At 40.4% G+C, this 25,462-nt stretch overlaps 3 protein-coding genes across 4 annotated transcripts; 1 reads left to right on the forward strand and 2 right to left on the reverse strand.

Moving 5' to 3' along the window:
* The first annotated feature begins 5,560 nt into the window (after nucleotides 1–5,560).
* Nucleotides 5,561–7,312, forward strand: LOC140367293 (neuropeptide FF receptor 2-like). The gene is made up of 3 exons (XM_072453692.1): nucleotides 5,561–5,896; nucleotides 5,972–6,071; nucleotides 6,499–7,312. Exons 1-3 carry the CDS (start codon nucleotides 5,578–5,580, stop codon nucleotides 7,310–7,312), a joined length of 1,233 nt encoding a protein of 410 aa, XP_072309793.1. The 5' UTR covers nucleotides 5,561–5,577.
* Nucleotides 7,313–12,872: 5,560 nt separating this feature from the next.
* On the reverse strand, nucleotides 12,873–16,642 carry LOC140367836 (probable global transcription activator SNF2L2). 2 transcript variants are annotated; one of them, XM_072454557.1, is made up of 6 exons: nucleotides 16,438–16,642; nucleotides 15,172–15,407; nucleotides 14,801–14,906; nucleotides 14,371–14,472; nucleotides 14,112–14,256; nucleotides 12,873–14,038 (listed from the first exon to the last, which is right to left on the reverse strand). In XM_072454557.1, the coding sequence occupies exons 1-6, from the start codon at nucleotides 16,525–16,527 to the stop codon at nucleotides 13,917–13,919; spliced, it is 801 nt and encodes a 266-aa protein (XP_072310658.1). In that variant the 5' UTR covers nucleotides 16,528–16,642; the 3' UTR covers nucleotides 12,873–13,916. The 2 variants fall into 2 exon arrangements, with proteins under 2 accessions (XP_072310658.1, XP_072310659.1); XM_072454558.1 differs by lacking the exon at nucleotides 16,438–16,642 and adding an exon at nucleotides 16,288–16,326.
* Nucleotides 16,643–17,916: 1,274 nt separating this feature from the next.
* LOC140367147 (KN motif and ankyrin repeat domains 1-like) lies at nucleotides 17,917–24,850 on the reverse strand. Its single transcript, XM_072453497.1, has 11 exons — nucleotides 24,823–24,850; nucleotides 20,686–23,007; nucleotides 20,498–20,620; nucleotides 20,023–20,128; nucleotides 19,799–19,960; nucleotides 19,643–19,736; nucleotides 19,104–19,323; nucleotides 18,792–18,934; nucleotides 18,411–18,611; nucleotides 18,152–18,250; nucleotides 17,917–18,074 (listed from the first exon to the last, which is right to left on the reverse strand). Exons 1-11 carry the CDS (start codon nucleotides 24,848–24,850, stop codon nucleotides 18,021–18,023), a joined length of 3,552 nt encoding a protein of 1,183 aa, XP_072309598.1. The 3' UTR covers nucleotides 17,917–18,020.
* Nucleotides 24,851–25,462: the final 612 nt, after the last annotated feature.

Raw genomic sequence — 25,462 nt, forward strand, 5'->3', positions numbered from 1 at the left:
TATATATATATATATATATATATATATATATATATATATATATATATATATATATATATATATATATATATATATATATATATATATATATATATATATATATATATATATATATATATATATATATATATATATATATATTATTTATTTTATTTCACGAAATATAATTGTTTTAAATCATATTTATTGTGATTAAAAATAATTTGAATGTAGTAATCAGCTGATTGCATAAAAGCAGTGTTGGTACTATATAAACTCAAAAGTCTATCAAACACTTATGATTTTCTCCCTTGTAAAAGTGTTACCTGTTCCAGGAAGTGGCTCGTTCTGTCTCTATATTTCACTTGTACTGACCAGTTAGACCAGATTCTCTGTTTGGACCAGCTTCTGAAGGCATTGTCTTTTTTTAATTTAAGTTGAACAAAAGATATTCCACTCCGAATATAAGCCTAATATGAGGCAAGGGTGTGTGTTCATATATTTCTCAACCTTTCCATCCAGATCTTCCTTGTCTTTTTTAAAGTACAGAACAAATCAAACATTTGATCAAAGATTGTACCTTTTGATTTTCAGTACAATTTGCAGCAGATCTTTTAAATCTTTGGCCTCATCATTAAATTTGCATGTATATTGTGATCAGATACACTTGTTTTCAATTAATATATAAATTTAACAAATATTTTTATATATGTTAGTTATAATCTATGCAAATGAAACACTTTGACATGCTGAACTGTAAGTGAGCAGAACTATTAGACTTGTGTACTACACTACATTTATGAACTATTGCATTGAAACCATTTAAGTTCCTATGATCGGATCAGTAAGTCATCTTTTGGTTCTCCAATCAGTAATAACACATGTCAAATGAGACTGTAATAGTAAACCTACATGCTTATTATCATAATCCTGGAATGTATTACATGTGTTATCAACTTTGTGATTCTATTAAGTGTTCTGAGTCTACCAATGCAACTCTGTGCACAGTATTCTTCTCTTACAAAAACTGAAGTGACAATGATGATATTTTTGTACATGGCATACGCATGTTGGAAGCAGATGATTTTTTTTTTTTTTTTTTATTGGATAATTTTTTTGAAACTAATTAAAGATAATATATGATTCTTAAGAGTGGTGTGCGTGTGTGTTTTACTTGACACAATGTCCGTGTTCAGTGAGGGCCAGGGTTGCATAGTTTCCCTGATCACCGGGAAAGGATTTGTTATAATGATTGTAAATGGAATCACTGTTAGTTCTTCTTTGTCATGACAGAAAGCTTTGCACAATGATTATTATCATGCTCCCCTTTGGCAAGACATCAGTGCTTTTCTCTGGCATCAACACGCGCGGATGCCATTTAAAATGAGAGTTGAGCCGTGGGTGTGTTATGGTATTGTATAACGTGTCAAAGGAACAGCCTACAATAATGCCCCATAAAATGTAACTTTCACTAGAATGTGCTTATTACTAAAGAAATAAGGTTCGGATGAAAAGTCCTCTGTATTGACAAGAGTGGAGGAGTTAATAAATAAATTCACTAAATTGGAAATACTTAAAATACAACACACAATTGTGCACATTAAGCATTTTCTACTATGTCAAACATCTTAAATAGTAAACCAGAACAAGTAAAGGTTACTTGAACAAAACTGGGAAACAAAATGCTCACCAGCAGGACTTGGAAGCATTTCACTGAACAGTTGGTGTAACTCCCAGGTAAATCCCATATACTTTTATCTGTCAAGTTTATTCTAGATGAATGCTGGTCCATAGCCTACTTGGACCAGCAGAGTGTGAGAGAAGAGTGAGAGGAGAGACATGAGAAGTAGGACTGTGTGACTTGACAATATGAGGTGCACAATACTCACTAAGTAAGCTATTTACGGTACTTTGTTAGTCTTTCTGTTGTGAATTTTGTTTCCCAGATGTTTTCAAGTAACATTTCCTTGTTGGGGTTTACAGTGCAGAGTGGTTTGTGGCAGGAGTAGCAATAGATGGCAAAACTGGGCCAATTGGACTGTTAACATATCTGAGTAGTTGTGCACTGCATATGCCTCTCTGGTTCAAAGCGTAGGCAGGTCCACAAACTGAAGTGAACACTGTAATGTTTTTATCGCCCTAAGATGAAACGTTTAGCCATCTTTCTTTATTATTTGTACATAGTATTATTTACCTTTTTTTTAAGGAGCCGCGGCACAAAATAACATGGCAGTTTCGCAGGGCCGGCCCAAGCCTTCATTTTTGGGGGCCCCTCACCACGTCATCAGAATCAGTTTTATTGCCATTGTCAGTAAACAATTCACAGATGGGAACTTTCTTCAACGCAAACAAAGCGCAACAAAGCGCAACAAAACGCCAGGGCATCCGTTTGCCAGTTAGTTTATTCTCAACACCTCACAAGCTCAAATATTGATAACTTAAATCCCACAATGCAACTTGGTATTCCGCTGACATCACCTCTACTCCCTGTACAAATAACACACGTCCCAGATATGTTTTTGGGCGTATTTGTGGGCGTTAAGGGTCTACAGCCACATTAGCAGTTTAAATTAATAAACAGGGGGGTCTGGGGGCTCTCCCCCAGAGATTTTCAGACCTTTTTTGGGTCTTCTGGTGCATTTTAATGTGGTCCAGCCGGCTAAAGTAAGAGTAAAATGTTGAGGTTGTAATGCTATAAAATGATGATGTGATGAAACTGTGCCAGGAGAAAATGATTAAAGCCAGTTATTAATACAATAGTGTACTTAATTACTCAATACAATATTGGCTATGAAAAATAATTATGGTCAAATTGATTCATTTTAACTGAAAATGTAAAAGTAATAGTTATCCTTACTAATTTATCTTTTACAGCTCCCAACTGTTCCTTCTTGCCAAAGTGACAAAACAAGTTATATTAAATTAAACAAATGGCATAAGCATTGCTTGATTAACAATTAACACTGATAAAACAGTGCAAACATGTTATTCCCAGAGAATGAACAGAACGAGAAGTGAAGGTCCAAACCTCGCTATAGTGAAGAGACTGTGTTTCTGCAACTTTGCCACTTTTATACAAAAATATATATAGTATTATTCTATAACAGACGTAATTATAATATGTCTGGTTATTTTTCACTATCAATTTATTATAATTTATAACAAATAGTCTAATGATGCTTTTTAAATAAATTGAAATGTTTTATTGCTCTATTAAAAGTTAATTACAATATAAATGTTTGGTCTGATCAGAACATCACACACTGGACTCCTGCATGAAACAATGCTGAGATGTGATTGGCTGATGGACCTTACGTGCTTAAACCTTTACGTTCCTCTTATTCCACTTTAAGAAGTCAAAGTAAAACAGACATCACGCGTCACGATTGATCTCACACATGGTGATGTGAGAGAGAGGGACGCAAACTCAAACCAGCTCATCTCTGACTGAGGCTGCACAGGGGCCCGGGACAGGGGCCCGGGACAGGGGCCCGGGACAGGGGCCCGGGACAGGGGCCCGGGACGGGACAGGGCCGCACACTGTGCACTCCAAAGTCTCACATCAGAGGTTCTGGACGAGACGGCGCTCGTCCGGATCTCCGCCTCTTAGTGACCCGGGCATAGACGCCACCTCCGCAGCTAACACGGGCTGGTGTCAATGTTAAGCTTATTATCTTTCATTCAGACACATATTGTGCGCGGGGCAGAGCTCTCGTCGCCTCCAGCCTGAGCGAACTAACGTGACAGAATCGTGTTGTTTCAAACAGCAGCATTAACCGTCTCTTTGTAAGATAAGTTCAATACCTGGAAAGTGTTGTTGAGTTTGCAGTTTCTTTACATCGTCAAGAAGTTTCTTCTTTCGTTTTTCGGCATCGGGGGGATATATTCCTCTGGACATGAGGACCACGTTCTGTTGTGTTTATGTTTTGCTCTCGAGCTCCTCGCGCACTATGAAGTTGACCAATCAGCGCAGGTTTGGTGTCTTGGTTGCCAGATTGTCATTACAAATAAATGCGGTTTGTGTCTTATATGTTACCACTGTGTGTGCGCTGCCGCGCCAGCAGCGCTACTACACTAGTGGCGCACGCTGCGCTTGCAATTCGCATAAGAAGGGTTGCCAGATTGGGGGCCCTCTTAACGCCTCGGGGCCCTACGCGGCTGCTTAGTTCGCTTATAGGCTGGGCCGGCCCTGCAGTTTCGGCCGCGCGCCGCGGCTCTGTAGACACTCCCTTTTTTAAAACCGATCAGTGGACACGTTTTGGGGGCCCCCTAGTGGCTAATGGGTCTCTGTACATTTGCACCTTTCCATTATCCTTGCTGCGCCTCGTCTGGATGATGGGCGGAAGTGCGCGCACATGAACGGACACGTTTACCTGCTCACACTGTAAGAGAGACACGAGACAGAGTCTGTGGTCCTACCACCGTTCCTACCATCCTACCATCCTACCATCCTACCATCCTCTACAGCTCGTTTAAACTCCCGAGTTTGTATGTGCTCATTGGATATATATATATATATATATATATATATATATATATATATATATATATATATATATATATATATATATGTTATGTATGTATGTATGTTTATAATAGTTTCTAGTTGAGAAACTAGAGAAATACCAAGATCTCAGAGAGGAGCTGGAGAAGGTCTGGAGTGTGAAGGTATCTCGGTGGTGCCAGTAGTGATCGGAGCACTTGGGGCAGTGACCCCCAAACTGGAATGGCTTCATTCCAACATCAGACATCTCGGTCCAGAAAAGTGCAGTGCGAAGGGTGAGAAAGAGTTTAAAAAAAATATAAAAATATATATATATATATATATATATATATATATATATATATATATATATATATATATATATATATACATATATACATATTTACATATCTATCTACAGCATATATACATATCTACAGCAGATCCCTGAAAAACATGGGTTAGAGTTATATAGGATCCGAGCTTAGAAAAAGGCCCCCCGCGGAGGGTGAGAGGGGGATTGTACAAACACACGCTCACTCCGCCTCCTGCCTTGTGTTGCTGCTTGATGTGCTCATCAGTGACTCTCATTTCACTCTGTCATCTTTAGACCGTGTTAGGCAGAAGACGTGTGCACGGATCACAAGGAGACTCAATCTTTTGCCCAACACTGGCTGACACAAAGTAGGGACTCGAGGATCTTCTAAGGTAATTGTCCATTATCAGTAATCATTAGTATAGATATATTGCTATTGAAATATGTCTTTCAATGGCATTTAGATTAATTTACTTTAAATTAAGACAATAGCGTAGTATGTTACTTAATTGTCATTGATCAGTGTAATTTAGGGTAATGTTATGCATGAATGTTTTCTTCTTGATCAAAACATATGTCATGCAATTAGACATATATTATTACAAAATAAAGTAGACATGATCTGTGGCTGTTAAATACCAGGTGGTGAAAACTTGCTTAAATGAAAAAATGCTTTACCTTTCTTTATTAAATGTACTAAAACACACCCAATTCTGGAACTGCAACATATGCAATGATTACAATTAAAATGTGTGTGTAGAATGATTCATACATTTCTGTTATTGTTTCAGACATCAGCATGACGACTATCAACAATTCAATGGAAGCCACAAATTTGTCCATCACTTTGTGGCTTCACGAGGACTCGCCGAGCTCCCAGAACAAAACATTCGTAGACTTTTACCTCCACAAGACGTCCATCGCCGCAGTTTTCACAGTCTCCTACCTCTTCATCTTCCTCATATGTATGGTGGGGAACGGGATTGTGTGCTTCATTGTTCTCCGGAGTCGGAATATGCGCACCGTCACCAACCTCTTTATCCTCAACTTGGCCTTCAGCGACCTGTTGGTGGGCATTTTCTGCATGCCGACAACTCTAGTGGACAATATTATCACAGGTAAACATTCCCAGTCGCACAATGAAACATGCAGTCGATTCAGAAGTGATAATTTCCGCAGTTCTATTTCTTTAGGGTGGCCTTTTGGAAGCGTAGTGTGCAAACTAAGTGGAATGGTCCAAGGGATTTCAGTATCAGCCTCTGTGTTCACTCTGGTGGCCATTGCTGTTGATAGGTGAGTAAGTTTATTCTTGTCAAAACACATTCAATTCCACATTAAACGACACAACTCTGCTTTAACTCACCCTCTGTATCTTAATGCTTCTAAAGATTGATCGTATTCTAACAGTTAAGAGCCTACTTTCTATCTATATTCTAGTTATATGAAATATTGTTTTTGGGGAGTTTTGAGTGGGGTTTTGTTGAATAAGACACCATTACCATTGCTGTGTGAAAAAAGTTGTATTTTACTTTATTTTTTTTGACAAAGCCCATCATATTCAGTGTGCACAACATCTTTAAACACATGAGTTGGTGTGGCTGTTTTGCTTTAGATAAAACTACATTTTGAATTGTCCCTATAAATAAAACAGTTACATAGGGGCACAGACACAGTAATTACCTGTATTATTTAAAACTGATTTATATCTGTTTGTCGTCAGGTTCCGCTGCATTGTTTATCCTTTCAAACATAAGCTGACCATCGCTACCTCCAAGATGATCATAGCCATTATCTGGGTCTTGGCGGTCTTCATCATGTGTCCCTCGGGGATCATGCTCCAGGTCACCAAGGAGAAGAACTTCCTCATCGTTTTGGGCAGTGACAACAGCACGCGTCCTTTCTACTGGTGCAGAGAAAATTGGCCCAACCCGGAGATGAGAAAAGTCTACACTACTGTGCTTTTTGCCAACATTTATCTTGCTCCACTCAGTCTTATTGTTGTCATGTACGCCCGCATCGGCTTCATCCTCTTCAAAACAGCGAAGCCCCCGCTGAGAGGAAGCAGGGTTGAAAACGAGAAGGGCAGCGGGAAGAACAAATCAAGCACAGAAAGTCGACACACTATTACAAGAAAGAAAAAGCGTGTAATTATGATGCTCTTGGTTGTGGCTCTCCTTTTTATCCTCTCCTGGTTGCCACTATGGACACTGATGATGCTGAGCGACTACGCCAGCCTGACAGAACACCAGTATCGAATTATAAACATCTATGTGTATCCGTTTGCGCACTGGCTGGCCTTCTTCAACAGTAGCATCAATCCAATCATCTATGGTTTCTTCAATGAGAACTTTCGCAGAGGCTTCCAAGCGGCTTTCAAGTTCCAGTTGTGCACAGGCGACATGGAGAGGCAGAGGTCCAACTCCATCTGTATCCAAGGGAACGCCGTGCTCCCGCTGCAGCCTCCGACAGGCAACAGGCCTGAAACCGCCGGGACAGCCGTGTTTGGCAATGGGAATTGTCCATTTCAGGAGTAAAAGTGTTAGTCACAGATCAGGATCTGATTATTGAAGATCTGGAGAAGATGTCCCATATTTAGGAATCTGGGAAAGCCATTGTAGTGAAGACAAACAAGACCCCGCCATAATGTGTCACTTGTGATTTACTTGAACGAATGTTATTATGAGACAGAAACTGCACTCTCCAACAGCAAATCTCACATATATTTAGGAGTATTTGTAGGAGTGTAATTCTCTTTTTTTATATTCCTGCAGTGCTTTAAAATTGTGTTACCCATGTGTCAATGTTTTGAGATTTTTGCAACCAATATTTCCCCATTTGTTACAATATTTTTCTATACTCACTTTATCTTTAAACAAATTTGTTTGTCCATCAGTGTACTTTGTTATTTATTGAATGTATATGTATATGAGTATATAATTATACTTATTCTATACACTTGCTTTTACTGCTTTTTCCATCAACAATGTTTAAGGAAATGATGTTCATTTGCCTATTACTGATCATTATAGCATTGACAAAGAGAAGATTTGAACAGCCTCCTGAGATGGTCCACAGGCTGCTTTTGTTTACTGCACTTCTCCCAAACGTAGACAGTAAGTGACAGTGTTCTCTGTAATAGTGATACTGGTGCAAGAATAAAATGATTCTACTGCTTCATCTCTCAATTGTCTTGGTTATGGTACAGTCAAGGTCATAGTAATAAATACTTTGTTAAGTTTATTTTCAGATCAAAGATCAAAAGGAAAAATATTACCTAAAGGTAAAAGTATTTCAGTTTTTCACACAGATTTGAGATTCTTTATAGTCTAATGTTAAAAAATGGTAATGCTTATTGGAATATACCTTAGGAACGTCCTTAAAGGTAAGTATATAACCTAATAAAGGAACTACAATAACAGCTGCACCTGTGTTGCCATTGCCTAAACCTGCTGAGTATACACATACAAGTTTGTCTAATTTGGAACGTAAAGCATTTTGAGAACCCATTTGAGGTAGAAAAGTGCTTTATAACATGACAGGCCAAACTGGAGTACTTTCCAAAGACTTTTAATGTTTCCTCCTTTTATCTATAGTTCCAATGCTTTAGTCTATAATGGCAAAACCTTGAATATTTTATGAGACTACGCACTTAATCACATTAATGTATGTGCATCATAATATACTGTGCTAAATATGTAAGCACACACTTCCCAGCTTGCACCACGATAAATTCAAAGACTTCAAACCGTGGCTGACAGACAGAAAAACAAATATTAGCCCTATCCACAGGGATACTCGGTGTGAAGGTACACCTGCAGGACAATATCACAATATGAGTGCTATACCATGTGTGTGTGTGTGTGTGTGTGTGTGTGTCTGTGTCTGTGTGTGTGTGTGTGTATCGGTACTTGCCTCAAAAGGCTAATGTTAAATGTAAATTAAAATAAAAAATGAGAGGACTTCAAGACCCTTTTTTTTTAACCTGAATGCAAATATTAAGACTTATTATAATTTGTCGCTAAAAATAGCCATGAGGGATAACAAGGTTACATCAGAAGGTACAGGCCGGATGTTTCCTAACATTAAAAAAAAAAAAAAAACATGTGGGATTTATGGACTATGAAAATGCATAAAATAACAATTGTAAATAAAAAATACTATTTTCAATACAAATTGAGTTGCACATAAAACACATAAAAACACAGAGACATGGGTGATATGAATCACCTTTAGTTTCTTTTGATTCACCAATTCTTTACTGAATGGGTGCTCAGGGGAAAATCAAAATGGATGGTCTTCTTAACAGATTAAAGCTCCTTGCCGAACCACTAATCTCCAAAAACCATTAGTATTACTGGCTCCTCTGTGTCCTTTCCATTAGTGTCATGGCACATTGACCACTTTGTTCCCTTGAGGAAGGGAATAGAAATGACCAAATGTGTGGTTTGTTGTATTAGTCATGAGTCAAATATATCACATATTGGGTTTGATAAAACAAATAATCAAAAACAGCAATTAAATTACTAATGGACCGCTTTTTAAAAAAAGCTTTAGACTGTTAATGTTGCTTTAATGCACCGCTTTAACTAAAACAATGCTTATCCGGAACGTGGGGGCAGCTATCCAAGCAGGGACTCCCAGACTTCCCTCACCCCAGACACTTCCTCCAGTTCCTCCGGGGGATCCCAATTCGTTACCAGGCCAACCAAGACCTAGTCCTTCCAGTGCAGTGTGTCCTGGATCTTGCCCTGGGCCTCATCCCACTGGGACCCCCCAGTGGATCCAGGAGGCATCAGGAACAGATGCCTGAGCCACCTCAGCTGGCTCCTCTCCACATGGCGGAGCAGCAGCTCTACTCCAAGCTCCTCCTGTGTGACTGAGCTCCTCAGTTTATCTCTAAGGGAGCACCCAGCCCCTCTGTGGTGAAAACTAATTTCGATCACTTGTATCCACGATTTTGTCCTTTCTGTCATTACCCAAAGCTTGGCTGCAAACCGTCCCAGTGCATGTTGCAGGTCTAGGTTTGATGGCACCATCAGGACATCATCCACAAACAGCAGAGACTAGATCCTGTGGTCCCCAAACCGGTCCTCCGACCCCTGACCGCACCTCGAAATTCTATCTATTAAACCAGTGAACAGAACCAGTGACAAAGGGCAGCCCTGGTGGAGTCCAACATGCACTGGGAACAGGTCTGACTTACTGCCGACAATATGAACACAGCTGGTCATACAGGTTTGTGTGGCAGTAGGCCCTCATAACCCCTGACAGCCTATGGCCTGTGACCTGGGCCTTTAAAAGGAGGCTTCCTCACCTGCGCTGGCCCTTCTCGCCTCTGACGTCACCCTCCACCTGGGAGCAGTGCAAGCGGCACGAGGACCGGAGCATTCGCTCTGATCGCCCCAAAAACACCCCAAAGTTTAGGCTTAAAGCCAGCGATCACAACAGCGTGTTAACCAGGTTGGTTTGCGCATCGTGCGCTCACCAAACCCTGCTCAAACCTTGTATGACTCGTGCCGCACGCTCCCCAGGTTTAACGCCCCGGTAAGCTGTCTCTTCCATAGATTTATATTGTAATCAAACTCGCTCTAATTTAGCACCGTTTGTAGTGCGTGACGTCACGTGCAGGCTTTGTGCGCCGGGATTCCTCCCAGCCGCGGCGCGCATAGTGCACAGATTCGAGCACCGGTATGTATCTCTTTTCCTCTCTCCCTCGCTTGTTGCGCACGGTTCTGGACATCCATCTGAGAATTAATTTCCCAAACTATTGTACCTTATAGGATTGGTAACCCCGCGGGTCTCTCCTCCGACCCCAAACCCAGAACTTCCCTCCAAGTGCCCTTGGTGGGTTTGGGCACGTTCGCACCGGCCCCATTCTACATTGACAGACTGTAACATATCAAAGTTTGGAGTTTTTGAGTGTCGGCTCTGGCCCCCAGCTGGACTGTGGGACTGTACCGGGTCCAAGGCCTGCTGCTAAGGACCAGCGCCACCTCCTGGTAGGGTAATTGGGCTAAGTGCCTTAAGGGACGATCTGGGCTGCTGTTTTATTTTACTTTTGTTATTTCGGTGAATTGTTTAAATGTGTCTACTGTTTTAGAGCTGTGAATGTGTGAATGAGAGTAGTAGTAGTTTTATTATTAAAAATACAAATGTTTTATTTATTCTGTCTTTAAATTTAATAAATTGTGAACGGTTTTCCTATATCTGAGTCTCCTGATCCACTCAAAGAATTTGCGCTTGCCTTACTTGTGTATGTGTCCCTGGCACCAATCCAGGGTGGCGTTGTTGGAAACTAATAGTCAATAATTATTCATTTAACCCATAAATTGGAATTCATGTGGAAGACATCCACCTAAACATCATATCCCTATCATAGCCACGACATTCGGTTAGGTTAAACTTTATTGAATTGTCTTGAGCTCACAGGTAACAATTCACACATCAACAAGACATGCACACACATGAGGACAACAATCAGCTGGTCTGAACAATTTCAACACAGAAACATATGGCCATGCAGAGGATATACTTCCTGCGGCAGCTGAGGAAAGCCAAACTGCCAGCGCAGATGATGGGGCAGTTTTACACAGGCACCATAGAGTCCATCCTCACCTGCTCCATCACTGTGTGGTACGCTGGAGCCACAGCAAGGGACAAACAGAAGGTGATCGACTGCAGACTTCCATCTCTACAGGACCTGTACGTGTCCAGGACTCTGGGACGAATTGTGAATTTTGTTCATTGGCAATAAACCTTTTCTGATTCTGATAACAATAGGGCACATCCCCAATTATTGAAAGTACAGGGACCAGACAGCTCCCGGAGCACCCAAAGGACATCACAAAGTGTCCATCTCCAGATTCACAAAGCACATGTGGACTAGTGCGGCAAACTCCCATGAACCCTCGAGCGCCCAATGGAGAGTATAGAGCTGTTCTAGTGTTCCACGATCAGGACAAAAACCACACTGCTGCTCCTGAATCCAAGGTTTGACTATTGGTCAGATTATCCTCTCCAGTACCCTAGAATAGACCTTTCTGGGGAGGAGTGAGGTCCCGCTGTAGTTGGAACACACCCTCTGGTGGTCCCGGTCCCTCTTTAAACAGAGGGAGCGGGACCACCAACCCGGTCTGCCAGTCAATATGCACTGTGCCACGAGCACTGATGGACACCCTTGTGCTGGAACATGGTGTTCGTTATGGACAAACAGTGACCAGCACAGAAGTCCAATAACAGAACACTGCTCGGGTTCAGATTGGAGAGGTGTCTCCAGGTGTCACCGTCTTTGCTTGCGTGGGTATGGAATTCCCCCAGTAGTCCCCTCTCAGGGACTCCAAGAAGGCCAGGTACTCTGCATCGTTGTTTGTTCCCATAGGCCAACAGTGAGAGACCTGTCCCCAACCCAAAGACATAGGGCAGCTGAGCTGTGGGGCTGCAAGCAAGCAGTGTGGAGCGTCCAGCCTCTCAAGGTGATGTACTTCAGAGCGCAAACTGTGCGTGGAGGTGAGGCCAACTATATCCTCCCATGGTGGGTCCACGTTAGGACGGCCCCACGACGCTCCTTCGGCTGGGCTCCCACCCCCGGCCTGGCTCCTGGGTGGGGCACCAATGTGGGTGACGTAACTGGCCTTGATTTTTTTTAAAATAAGGGAATTCTGAACCACTCTTGGTCTGACCTGTCACCTAGTTTGCCTTTGGTAACCCTACCAGCGCCATGAAGCCCCCTCGGGCACTCAAACCACTCCACCACATTAAGGGAACAGTTCAAGAATGATTACAATAATTGTAGATATTTTATGTCATCTGTGCATTTGATTCATTGAAAGTGTCTAATTAGTGAATCATTGAATTGACTTATAAATCATGTGGGCGACTGGGGGCAGAATCTGGCTGATATTCTCCAGATGGTCTGTCAAATGTGACATTTCAACCAAGATTATATATGAAGGAAAATAACAGAGCAACCAGTTGGAATTTGTATTTTAAAACAACATTATATTCTTCTTTATCCATGTTTATAGGCTGTTCCACCATTTGTTTGGAAGAAAATATAAAGACACAATACACCAAATCAGTGTTCACAAACGAGCATTTTAGTTTGGGTTTTAATACGATGTTATTTTATTTTCAAACATTTGCGTAAGTGAAAAGCATTTCATCCTTAGGACACAAACTGTACAATGTGAATAGCCTTTATGTTGCACACAAGGGACACACATTTCCAAGTCGAAGTGTATATACACAAATGTTATCTGCAAACAAGTAGAAAGTAAGCTACTTTGTCAAGTCCTTTTTCTCCCAGAAACAAATTTTGGGGAAATGTATAGTAGTACAACAGGGTGTCACTCTTCCATGTGCTTCTCTGGTAGAGAGCAGAAGCCACTTAATGACAGTTATTGGCTATCATGCTCCAAACATATGAAGTCATTTCATACAATCAAAGATATATATCGAAAACAGTCAATAAAACCAGTTAAGACAAACTATCACAGGGCACTATAGCATACAATTGTAATGTGAAGTTATTGAAACAGCTATAAATGAATGGAAATCAACAATGTGCAGAAAGACAGGTTTAGGGGCTCCTCTCTCGGTGCTCCCCTGGTCCAGGTCCCCTTTAAGTAATGAGTAACTCACAAAACCGGAAATCTAACGGGGACAATGTCTATAGTAGAATATTTCCAGGACAGGAGTATGTGACACGACAACATGGCCTATGTGCTTTGAGTCACAAACGCCCTGATGCCCCACTTTATTCCCTTATCAGTGTAACGTTACATTGCCTGTAACAGATAGATAATATGCATGACTGCACAGCAATGCATATGCATTTATAGACTAACAAGAATATTTAAAATTGTTTTGTCTGAAATTCACAGAAAGGAACATTACAGAGATAAGTTCTGTTGTTCTCCTTTAATAAGTTAGTAAGTTTGTGTGAAGAGAACGTCTTTGCCCACTGTTGATAAGGCTACATACTGACCCCTACTGTCCATGTATGTAATTAGTCCACATTCAACTGTACAAGGGTCCAATATTTATTTTATTGATGAGTTACTCCTAAAATCTTTGGGGAATCAAATACATAGCAGAGGACAGGCATACCTAAAAGTATAAAAAGGACAGGATTATGCTTCACCCTTCATCTTTTGTGGTGACCTCTGTATCTTCACTGTTGAGATCACTGTGGAACATCTGGGACAGTGTAGATTGTTTTTTCTCCTCCCTTTTCTCCTTTAGTGGATCTAGTGATTTCACTAGTATGAAAACAAAATTTAAGAGGTTTTTTTTTTAATTCATGATTTTGTGTGACTGAGTTGGTGTTTTCACCTGCTACTGGGACGAAGTGGTCTTCTTCCTGGCCATTATTGTTGGTTTGGCTGGTGCTCACTGTGTCTTTCTGTTCTTCGTCCATCACAATTCTCTGCCTTGCACTCTCAAACACTGACTTGATGACGATTGAGTCTTCATATATCTGCAATGAGAAAACAAACAGAAAAAGAAAGAGGTTAACAAACAAATGTTTAAAACTAAATTAAATAAAAGACAAGTCAAGCAAAACAAGTTTGTATATATAAGATTCTCTGACCTGAGATCCCTCCAAGTTGTATGTCTGAGCATTTTGACACAGCTGATAAATGTCCTTTTCCAAATCACCCACAGATCTGTATTTGTGGTTACGCACTCTCTCCTGGCAAAGAGGCAAAAAGTTATTTAGCGTACAAAACGCTATCACAGTCGAGGATTTGTTTAAGTAAAGGTTTTCATTAGAAAATGTTATTAATGATTAGAAAAATGATTAGGGAAAAAGTTATTCTTATATTGTATTTTTTCTGTATTGAGAGTTTGCAGTTATTTTATCCTCCAGAATAAGAACTGCTCAACACTGCATGTGGGCTATGCAGCGGTTGGTTCTGACAGTACATACTGTTGCTGTGTCCCATTTTGATTGATCCTGATTTTCAATTCTATTTCATTTAGTCTTTTCAAAACAAATACAAATTGCAAATGGCACCTACCCTGATCCTTCTGAAGTCCACAGGTTTTCGTATCAGCTCATAGTACTCTGGCACCTCCTTCCTGGAGGGAAGCTGCACAAAGCCTTTGCTTATCTGTCGCCCAAACCTGACAAGTATTGATAATGGTTTGTAAATTATGCCATTGTGATGTCAGAGACAACAGCTGTGACAGCTCATGTTCTGCTAGGAGAAATACATCAGCCGAATGAAGGAAAACAGAGTATATTGTTGACTATACTTTGACAATCACCACTAAATCGTACAATCTGAGGATAATGTGCTTCTACATTACATGGTATTCATTAAAGACTATTTAGAGGAAATATAGGTATTATTCTACAGACGTCATACTATATAATATCCGGACCCACCCATCCTTGTAGTTGATGACCATATCCACCAGCGTGTTAAGGAGTCTGGTGAGCTGAGGTGGATTTGGGGGCAGTTTCTCCACTGGTGGACGTCCTCGCTTCCTTTTAACTTTTTCACCAAGCTCTGGTGTTGTCTGGACTTCTTGCTCTTTAGTTTCAGGTTGATCACTTTTGCGTTTCTTTAAACTGATGTCCTCCTCCATCTCCTCCAGCAAACCGTTCTCTGCTTTGTGATGCTGCAAGAACATCATAAGACACGATTAAAAATCCTGTAAAGGACATGTTTTCTACATTTCAGTATATGGTCTGTAAGTGTGTGTTTATTTTCTACTGTTTATGAACATTTTGCAAACCTCAATCATACCATTGGCAGGTGCTTTTCTACACATTTAGACTGATTGTAATTATATTGTCTGAATATCTTCTTAATTTTCGAGATATTCAGTCGATATGGCCCATCCCCAAATGAATGTTTAAACAGGACGCTTTGTGTAAAAAAACAGCAGAAATACTGTTTAGCCTTTTGGCAATATGAGTATCCTATTTACAAAACCCTTATTCCCCCAAAGCAGGACAAAGCTGAGGTCTGAAACATGAGTACTTGGCACTGGCAGCTCTAGTTGCAGAGAAAAACTGGTCACGCAGAATAAAGAGGAAAAACCTCAATGAGACAAATGCACGAGCTCACGGTCCATGCTGCACACACAATGAGGCGTGAATGAAGAATGCAAGCTTCACGTGAGGTGCGGACATCGTGCTGTTGTTGATGGGCCTGCACAAGACGGGATTATATAATTAAAATGTCAAACATGGCTGAGCGGCACATTGGCGCTATAGGAGAAGGTGCGTCTGACCACACACCGAACCACAACAAACACAACTGGAGAGGCAACAAACGGGCTCTTTTGCTCTCGTCACACTGTCACACGACTCAAACGGAGAGGCTTGTGCCGCAGTCGCTCCCCGCAGAGGACCGAGGGGCCAGAGCCTGATGCTCCCAGATGTTTGGCGCGCGGCTGAGGACATGTGCAGCCTCCATCCCCCGCGCTCAGCCTCTAACGAGCCCGAGTGACTAATCTGGCAACGACGCTCCTCTCATCCGTTACCGCCGCACACCTCCTCAGTCTCTCTCCAGACTCGCTCGCCCCTCTAGGCTAACGCACATTTCATCCATCTCGTCCTCCGCTCCCTTTCCGCGACGCGTTGAAGAAGCCCGGCCGAATCCTGCGGCGGCGGCGTGAGGAGAAAGTCACGGAGCAGATTTACCTGAGTGCGGCGCTGGCTATCGCGATCAGCTGCAGTGGCGGGCGAGAGGATTAGCAGACCAGCATCGCGCCGAGCTGCAAGTCTCTTCATCAGCTGATCACTCAGAAGCACACAGCCCAGAAGGCGAGATGGTGTTTCCACACACAAACCGGAGGGTCAGAGGACAGTACTTTACGCGCGGCCCGTTACTTGGCTCCGAAGGGCCCATCACCCGTGTTGAGGAGAATGACACGTTTGTCTTGCTTTGCCCGCAGTGTGAACTTGACAGGGTTCATTATTTTATTTTCAGCATCATGCTTATTTGGCATTGGATTAAAGTTAGGCGACCCAGTTCCTCCTCGTGATTGTTTAGTTCCTAAAGGGTGAATCTGATAAACTTTTATATAGCCGAGCTCAATTGTAATTCACAATCAAGTCAATTAATACTTCACATCAACTGTGTTCTGATTGGGCAGTTCCAGATCCAGGGAGGCATTATTTGAACACCTGATAAAGGGCTTATATGGGCCAAAATGTACTATTATGGGCTGCTCCATAGTCTAAAAGCATTCTGTTGTTTTTGAGGGAGCTTGTTCTCCCTTGTGTCATTCACATTTACAACTGATTTTGCAGACACATTATGCTTACGTTTATTCATTGTTTGTACATGGTCAATCAAGGCCATACATAAGTTATTTCCACAGTGATCAATAGACAAATACAATGTGGTAATTAACAAAATCTATTCCAAAGGTTTTGGAATGAGACCATTAGGTAAATAAATTCTAATATGATGTATGTTACCTCTCTTTTCCCTATATCTGAATACAGATAAACTCACATACACTGTTAAGGTCAATACTAATATACACAGAAATGAAAAAAAAAAAACTGTATTGTTCTGATTGCATGCAATATAAATTATGTTCATTACTCAGAAGCTACTTATTACAGTTTGTTTCAATCGCTTTGGCACATTTTTTTGGGAAACTTCATCAATCTGGCAAAACTACAGCACACTTTGCAAAACTACTCACTTCAGTGGCAAAAGAGTTCAGAATATTTGAAAAATCTAACTCAGAGAAACAAAAGTTTGGACACTTGTGGTTAAATTTTTTAACAGAATAATCAGATGTATAAACTTCTCACCATCATAAAGATCAGCTGAATACTACAAGACTTTGTGTGAAACGGAGTTTGAGCCCTAAAGGATCCTCACTGTTTCTGTTGGTTTGAGATTGAGGTTTATGCTGCAAATATGTATACTCTTCTTTACGTTGTGTTTTATAGTATGTTGTGTGTTCTGTTGTGTATTCTGTGTCTTTGGTCAATGGGCCTGGATCAGAGTGTACCGTTTTTAAGTGGACAGACTAGAACGTGCAAAGATTGTGTAACAATTATGATCTGTTTAATTACTTGATCATTATGTTTTAGGTTCTGCAAAAACGTTTTTGAAGTTATGATTTGAGTGTTAAAGCTTGACACTCAATGATCAAGAGTGTTTGATCATTGAGTGGAAAAGTTTTGAATTTAGACATTAGTGTCAGCACGATTGGAAAAACTGTAAAGTAGAACACATCTTCGGGTGCAGGCTACGTCTCCAGTCAAATACATTTCTTTCTACCAGGAGATGAAGGTGACACGGGAGAAACAGATGTCTGTCAAACAAGTACACATTTAGAGTTGAACTATTTCTTGAAGTTAAAAGTAAAAGCAGAAGAAATATGGAACATACCCCGCTGTTTCCTTTGAAAAAATTAGCATGAGCGTAAAGAAGCATCGCTATCTCTTTATGACCGCTCTCCAATGCAATAGACAAGGCTGTGCTTTCATCCTAAAAAGAAATATTTTGAAGTATTAATTTTGGAGTACTAAAATCGGAATAGTGATTATAATTAAAATAACCAAAAAGGTGTTATTAAATGTACTTTAAAGGAGGGCCCCATTGGCCTGTTTACTAATAAGGCTTATTGATAGTTAAAGAGTTTGCATACACTGTCTGTAAGCGTAGCATCACAGTTAGGCTGCTGCAGCAGAAGTTTCACTATTTCTATATGACCGTGCTCACTGGCACACATTAATGCTGTGGAGCCCTCATCATCCTGCAGATTGACCTCTGCTCCCTGCTCCAGAAGAGCTTGAACCATTTCCAAACTTCCATGGCTGACAGCCAGCATCAGAGCTGTTTGCCCGGCCTGCACAGGAGAGAGGAAAGAGCTGATACAGTGGCATTGGTTCGCACATACTGTAGACATGAATGATGAAGTAGTAGAGTGCTTAAACTCTCAATATACAATTTAGTAATATTCTACAATGTCATCCAGAAAAAAAACATCTAAAAGGTTTGAACAGTGAGACTGGAGGGCCACACTGACCTGACTGGCCTTGGCATTCACGTCACCTTTAGAGAAAAGCTCCGTGACAACCCTCATGTGCTCAGGAGAGGCCACAGCTGCAAGAGCTGCTAACATAATGGGAGTGTAACCTGCTTTATTCTGATGATTTACAGCACATACATCTGTAGGGAGAGAGAGAGAGAGAGAGAGAAGTGTTGAGGGTCTGTGCAAGTGCAAGCCAGTTTACTCATGTACTCTTTGCCAAGGATTCTACAAACTCATCTGCCCCCTAGTGGTTACACAGTTTTTTTACAGCATTAAAGCAAATTTAAGTCAATGTACTACTTTTACCTGTGTTAAGTAATTTCTTGACAACTCCAAAGTTGGAGTATGACACACAGTAGTGCAGAGCTGTGTTTCCATTGCTGTCGGTCATATTGATCACATGCTGCAGTACAAACGGTGAAACATCTTGAAAAGCAGAGAGGTAATCCTCCACCACATCAGGGGCAGCAGACTTCTGGCCAGATATGTTGAACCATTTTTGCTTAAGCGTTTGAATAGCTTCATTCTACCATGGATAAAACCACACATTTTATTATTTAAGATAAGGCACATAGCATTAAGTAGATGCTTTCCTATAAGTTTGCTCAATGAATAAAACAAATCTATTTACGGTAATACACAGTAGGCTTGGGCACTGAGGCTGAGTGCAATATGCCAAGTCATTCTTTTTTAAACATATTAAACTTATTCTCAAACACGCCCTGTCTGTGCCACACTCCACACCCAGCAAATGGTATGCCAATAAACATAGTGTATAATGTCACATCCCTCTAGAAATAAATCTATTTATATCACATAGTTGTAAAAGAGTGAACTGAACTCACAGAATCCTTAGTTCTCTTATCCGTATCATCAGACAGTTGCATCTTTAGCGTCTGGCAGGTCGAAAGCATTTTTTCACTTAATTTAAACCTGCAACTAATAAAACAAAACATTTAGACTGAAAGACTGCAGTACGTAAATAAAATGCCTCTCAGTACCTTTCTTGTAAAGGTGATTTAGTTGATCTTTTTGGCCGTTTACTCAAGATTTGTTTTTTTTCCTTTGCCCCTTCATTATTTTTCTTTATATTTGCAGCTTTGTTAGTCTGTATTTTCTCCACAACCGTCCCTGTGGTAATATTTGATGTAATTGGTTCCAATCTGCAGGATTTTTTAGGATTTACATACATTGAAAAATCATGTTCAATTTGCACGAGTCATACCCTGTGGTCACACCCATAAGCCGCATGTTCTTTCTGGAGGTACTGCAACTTTGGTCATTGTTCTTCTTACATACAGGCCATGGATGAGCGTCTTTTGTCTCCTTATCTGGAAGTAAAGAAGAGCAAGATAAAAGTATTATGAGGATGTTTTGGCACTAAAAGGTGATATCCATTCATTATCCATTACAGAAATAGTATGTAGGGGCCTAACTTCTGCAAAGCTATATTCAGTTTAGGTCTGACTACCACAAATTGTTCTGTGGTTGCAAAAACAAATCTCATTCCAAACATTGCAAGTGCATTCCTTCAAGGTAAAATCTGCCAAACCAGTGGTCAGCCACTTCCCCTTAACACACCCAGAGTTTAAACTGGGCTTTGGGAGTGGTCAAGGAAGTACTGAATTTTAGCACAAACCTCAACTTCTTTATATAATTCAAATTACTTGCAACACTATGATTTTTAAATGTTTGTTTACCTTGTAGAGTGGATGATGTTTGTTGCTCTAACATCTGTATCATTCTTTTGACCTCATTTGGTTTAGCACCAGTGCAAGTGTCATCATCTGGACTCATCACTTGGGACTCTCTGTTGGCTGATTCTAAAAAATACATTTTTAAATAAATTTGAAATCAAAATAGATTTTTTTCAGTAAAGAATGCTGACCTGATTTATCCAAAACAATCCCTTCATTCCCTTCTTGAGTGATTTTACAGAGCTGGGCGGGGCTGGCATTCCTCTGGCTAGATTTATGTTGGTTTGAAATGCACATCTTCTCTTCTTTGAGCAAGTCTTTGTGCTCTATAAGAAATCTCTGCATTTCTTCAATATAGTAATTCAGTTCAGGCTCTTTCAATGGTTGGTTTGCCATAACTGTACATTCAGTACTTTCTTTGGGTGGGGAATCCCGAATCCTCCCCTCTCCAACACCAACGCTCCTTGTTTTGAGTGGATCTGGTAAATGTGACGGTCCAGACGCCATATTCCGTGTTTTTATTCCAATAAGAAAATTGTCATGAATATTTATGAATCCCACACTGGCATCTCGCGTTACCTTGCTGACAAAGTTTGGCTGCAATCTATTGCTGTCAACAAATAGAGTGGTGCCCACACCAATTGTGCGAGTCTGCGGAGGTGCCTGGATGTCTTGGACCCTGCTACCCACAGACACTGTCCTTGTGACTGTCGCGGGAGTATTTGTATGCTTGTCCTGGCTTTTGATGACAGTGTTAGTGATAGAGTCCGTGTTAAATGCGTGCCTGGTGTTCGTAAAGCGGGATACTAAATTGTGCACTGTGTTGGTATGTTGAGAAGTTGTTTCAGGGAAAGCCATGATGCTCTGGTCAATGCAATGATCTCCAGAAAAACTCACATTGACTGAAGACATCCCATTGTCTGACCAGAGTTTGTCTGTGTTTGTTCCTGTATCACAAAGCTTTATATACGTTCCAACTCCTTGTGATGTAGTCGAAATCTGAACACTGTTGTTTTTATCTGCAGTGTCAACAATCTCTCTGGCTGTCCAGTGAATATTTGGTCCAGGACGTACATTTTGCAGCAGCATCCTGCAACATGATATTCCAATGCTCCTCATTGCCGTCATTTCCCCTGTGCTAGCATCACAAACAGTCACATGATTTCCAACTCCTTGGCTTTTTGTGGATGGTTTGGCCTCTGTACTTATGTTCACTGTAGATGGAGCAGCACTGGAAGCTTTGTCCATTTTCTTATGATTTCTTCCTTCTGCTGTTTGGAGTTCTAATTTTAATCGGTTCATTTCTTTTTGAAGAATAGATTCTTTTAGCTCTGCTTCTAAAAAACAAATTCTCTCTTTTAAAGAATAAATCATTTCTTGTTGGGCTAAAAGTTCATCCTCTCTCTCTGTGTTAATTACAAGATTGTACTCAGTAACATCAGTTGCAATATATTTCTTCTCTTTTCCTTTACTTTGGCATTGATGCTCACAACATAAAACATACTTGTCTTTATCAGTGCCAGTTGCTACAGACCTTGTTGGTTTGACACTGCAGTATGCATTTCTTTGCCATACATGTGACTGGTCAGCATTGGCCTGTTGCTCCACTGGCTGTACCTCTTCAGGTAGTTCCTTATACTCGGTTAATTGAACGTTCCCCTTAACATATTGAGAGGAACCCACAAATCCTTTTTCACTACAGCCCATTTTCCAATTAGCATTGGTATCTTCATCTTTGTGTTTCTTGAGTTCATATAAAAGTTGCCTCTTTTCCTCATGAAGTACAGAAATCTTTAAATCTAAAACAGGGATTACTTTAACCTGTTCTTCCAACTCCTTCAGCTTCTGTAATGCAGCTACCATCTGGTCACGGACAATCTGCAACTGCACAGAGCCAAGCCCTGTTACTGGGGTGCTTCTCCCAGAGCTCTGTGGACTCACTTTGAGGGACTGAGTGCTGCCCAGAGAAGAGCCAATATAAGAAGGGAGATTTCCAGTGGCTCCTGGTTGGTTTCCATCCTTGAATTGATTATAGGCACCCAGGCCAGTGAAGAGAGAAGTAGATTCAGGAGAACTTAGTCCTCCAAAGCTTGCCAGTCTTCGTCGGGGAAGAGGCTGGGGTGGCGTCGGGCTGGTCACTTCTTGCATTTCATGAGCGGCTTTTTCCTCCATGCATTGCATTGCCTCAATATTGGACCCTCTAGGATTATTACGCAAAGTTTTCTTATCAGTAGTAGAAGTGTGAGTGGGAGGAAGAGGGGGACGCCCTCGTGTTGAGCGAGATGACACTTCTCTTGTGCCATCTTTGTTTGATAGTAGGGATTCTGCCGAATGCCACTGACTGGATGAAGCAACATTGGGAGATGCTTCCGCATTATCTGAGGCTCCTCTGGGCCTCCTCTTGAAGCTTAGTCGCTTAATGGTTGTAGCTGATAAAATATCCTCACATCTGGTGCATTTGAAGTTTGACTGAGAAATGTAGTCAATATCCAAGTCTTTACAAAAACAGTCACCTAGGAGATAAGAATAACGAGTTTGAAAACACACATCAAACGACATATAAAAAACATAAAAAATAACATATTCCCCAAATACTGCAATTGTGTTTCTTTACCTCATTGAGTTGAAGGTCTAAAGTCAGTTTGAACTGGCATTTGTCTCCTCTGAGACTGTTCCACTCAAGAGGAGGGACAGCAGATTTACCAATCGAGTCGCTGCTTTCACAAGCTGCTTCGCTCTAAATAATATGTCTCACTACAGAGACCTTTTTAGCCTATAATTACCCTCTAGCTCGCCCTTAAAATGTATAACCATACTTTGGTATTTTCCAGCTCAGACATAATCCCAGGAACAGGGCATAAGAGACATTCTTCACATAAACAGGGTACATTACATAATACTACGCTATATAATGGAACAATTCAAACATATTTACTTTTGTTTTCAGCTCATATATGTAAGGTAGTTACAAACAATTATGACATATATAATAATTCTAACAATAATATAATAATATTTATAAAATAAAGGACTACCTGGCTGGTTTCTAACCATAATCTTCCTCTGGCCACGTAGCTCTGCAAAAATAATCCAGTTTAAAGTAAAATCAGAAAACAAACCATATAAAGAGTATCTAATAAAAAGCTTAACTTCTCCAAGTGCAGCGTTTGTCTCTTGTCCCCTTGAGCAGTGCATCAGCCCTCAATGACAGCACACCTAACAATGCTTACACACAGGAAATGCAAGCGGGATGTTGCCCTGAGTATCAGTTTTTCATCAGTAAGCATCTTATGTTATGTCTCTGATCAGCAAGAAAATTAACTCTTTTTTGCCAAAGCTACTTTGCTTTTACAATTAATGTAAGCCTAATATAGTCACTATGTCTATGTTGCCTAATGTAGTGGGCTATTGCACAAAGTAATATTGAAATGTTACAGACGACCATTACAACAGGCTGCTTAAAATCCTTACATTTATTATTATAATATTAAAAATTACAGTTGGACTCGACATGAAAAGGTTAAAGTGGAAATTACATGCTTTCATGTTTTTCAAATTATTACTTTGGTTGACGGGATCGTCCCTGTAATAAATATTTATCATTACTTTACATCAGTCAAATTTCCGTCTGTGTAGAAAAATAAATTGTAAAATTACATTAAGTAGCACTGAGTTGTAAAACAAAATGCCTTTGTCATCAATAAGTGACATGGCTTAAAATTGCTGGGACAAATTAAACGCCACAGACACAATGTTCTGACTGTGAAGGTAATAACTTAACAAAATAAAGGCGTACCATTCTCTGACAAATCATATCTATTGGCCCTTGTTTACAATGTTGTTGCTAGGTAACAGCTGTGGAATTCTGCTGTGGACTTCTGCTGCCTGTGTCCAACCAGCAAGTAAAATGATAAACTCCTCCATTTGTTGAACTGTTTTTTAGTAAAAAATCTTGTTTTAGTGCACGTGGGCCACATTACTCAGATATACTCTGACTTGCAGCCATCTGAAAATGTTACTGCGGAGCCTACTCACTTGTTGTGGAGCTGTGCTCAAGAAGAAGGTGATGCTTCACAAACCTCTAAAAGCTTCCACGTCCAAAGAGCATGCTTTATAATTTAATTGTCAAAAGCCATTTTTTTCTGGCTTGAAAATGACTAATGCACTCTTGCAGGCCTGTGGAGGTAAACTGCACACAGGAGTCAAGTAGACTGCACTGCATTATTAATGTAGCCTCAAAGAATGTGAGCACATGCGCTTTGAGCTCTGTGTTAGGCCTACCATTGTGTGATTTGGTCAGGCATTTCTTATTGTGTCTTTACATTTACCATTGACTGGCATAAAGCCAGAGCCCATCAAGACCAAGGCAACACTAGAGTGACATCTTGTGGACATAAATATGCACCAAGCAATGATCGACTGCTTCAATCAAAAAATAAAAACAAATTCAAATAGCCTAAAATAATTAAATATAGTAGGCATTATAACATGTAAAATAGGCTATGCAACATAACAATGTAATAGCAATAGCATGATTTGTGGTTTATTATTTGGCTACAACTCATTGGCTTTAAATAAATGTTTATAAATACAATATTAATAAACAATTGTACAATTCTGTTAGTTATACCTATTGTTGAATTTATTTTGAATAAGTAATCACTCTCATTGTTTATGCCTTAAGTTTATGGCATGTGGTCAAAGGTCAACCTCCTGATGCAAAGTTCACTTTTTGAGACTTGCAGTGAATTGCACAAACATCGACAGGAGGCTTTCTGCCTGATCACAGAATGCCTCTGTGTAAAAGACAGACAGACAGACAGATAACTGTTGTCCTTTTGGACTTTATGTGTGTGTTCACACTTGCAGACATACCACATACTGGGACTAAACCTGGAAATAAACCTAGACTAGAACTGGACCAAATCAAGTAATCTTGGCTCAAACCAGGACAAGAATGCATCATAA

Source organism: Eucyclogobius newberryi, unplaced genomic scaffold, assembly GCF_026437365.1.
Source record: "Eucyclogobius newberryi isolate DKJ021-1_F unplaced genomic scaffold, fEucNew1.0.hap1 SCAF_2, whole genome shotgun sequence".
Lineage (NCBI taxonomy): Eukaryota > Metazoa > Chordata > Actinopteri > Gobiiformes > Gobiidae > Eucyclogobius > Eucyclogobius newberryi.

Bases quoted from the DNA above. Each gene is read 5' to 3' on its own strand.
- LOC140367293 (XM_072453692.1), top strand. From the start codon at position 5,578: ATGACGACTATCAACAATTCAATGGAAGCCACAAATTTGTCCATCACT. The intron at 5,897-5,971 runs GTAAACATTCCC...CTATTTCTTTAG, and splicing joins AGTGGACAATATTATCACAG to GGTGGCCTTTTGGAAGCGTA. The intron at 6,072-6,498 runs GTGAGTAAGTTT...GTTTGTCGTCAG, and splicing joins GTGGCCATTGCTGTTGATAG to GTTCCGCTGCATTGTTTATC.
- LOC140367836 (XM_072454557.1), bottom strand. From the start codon at position 16,527: ATGAAGAGACTTGCAGCTCGGCGCGATGCTGGTCTGCTAATCCTCTCG. The intron at 14,473-14,800 runs GTAGGTGCCATT...CCTCTTTGCCAG, and splicing joins TGGACTTCAGAAGGATCAGG to GAGAGAGTGCGTAACCACAA. The intron at 14,257-14,370 runs GTCAGAGAATCT...TTCTCATTGCAG, and splicing joins ACAACTTGGAGGGATCTCAG to ATATATGAAGACTCAATCGT.
- LOC140367147 (XM_072453497.1), bottom strand. From the start codon at position 24,850: ATGGGCTCTGGCTTTATGCCAGTCAATG. The intron at 19,737-19,798 runs GTACTGAGAGGC...TTGTTTTATTAG, and splicing joins AAATCACCTTTACAAGAAAG to TTGCAGGTTTAAATTAAGTG. The intron at 18,251-18,410 runs GTATGCAAACTC...ATTTCTTTTTAG, and splicing joins ATGCTACGCTTACAGACAGT to GATGAAAGCACAGCCTTGTC.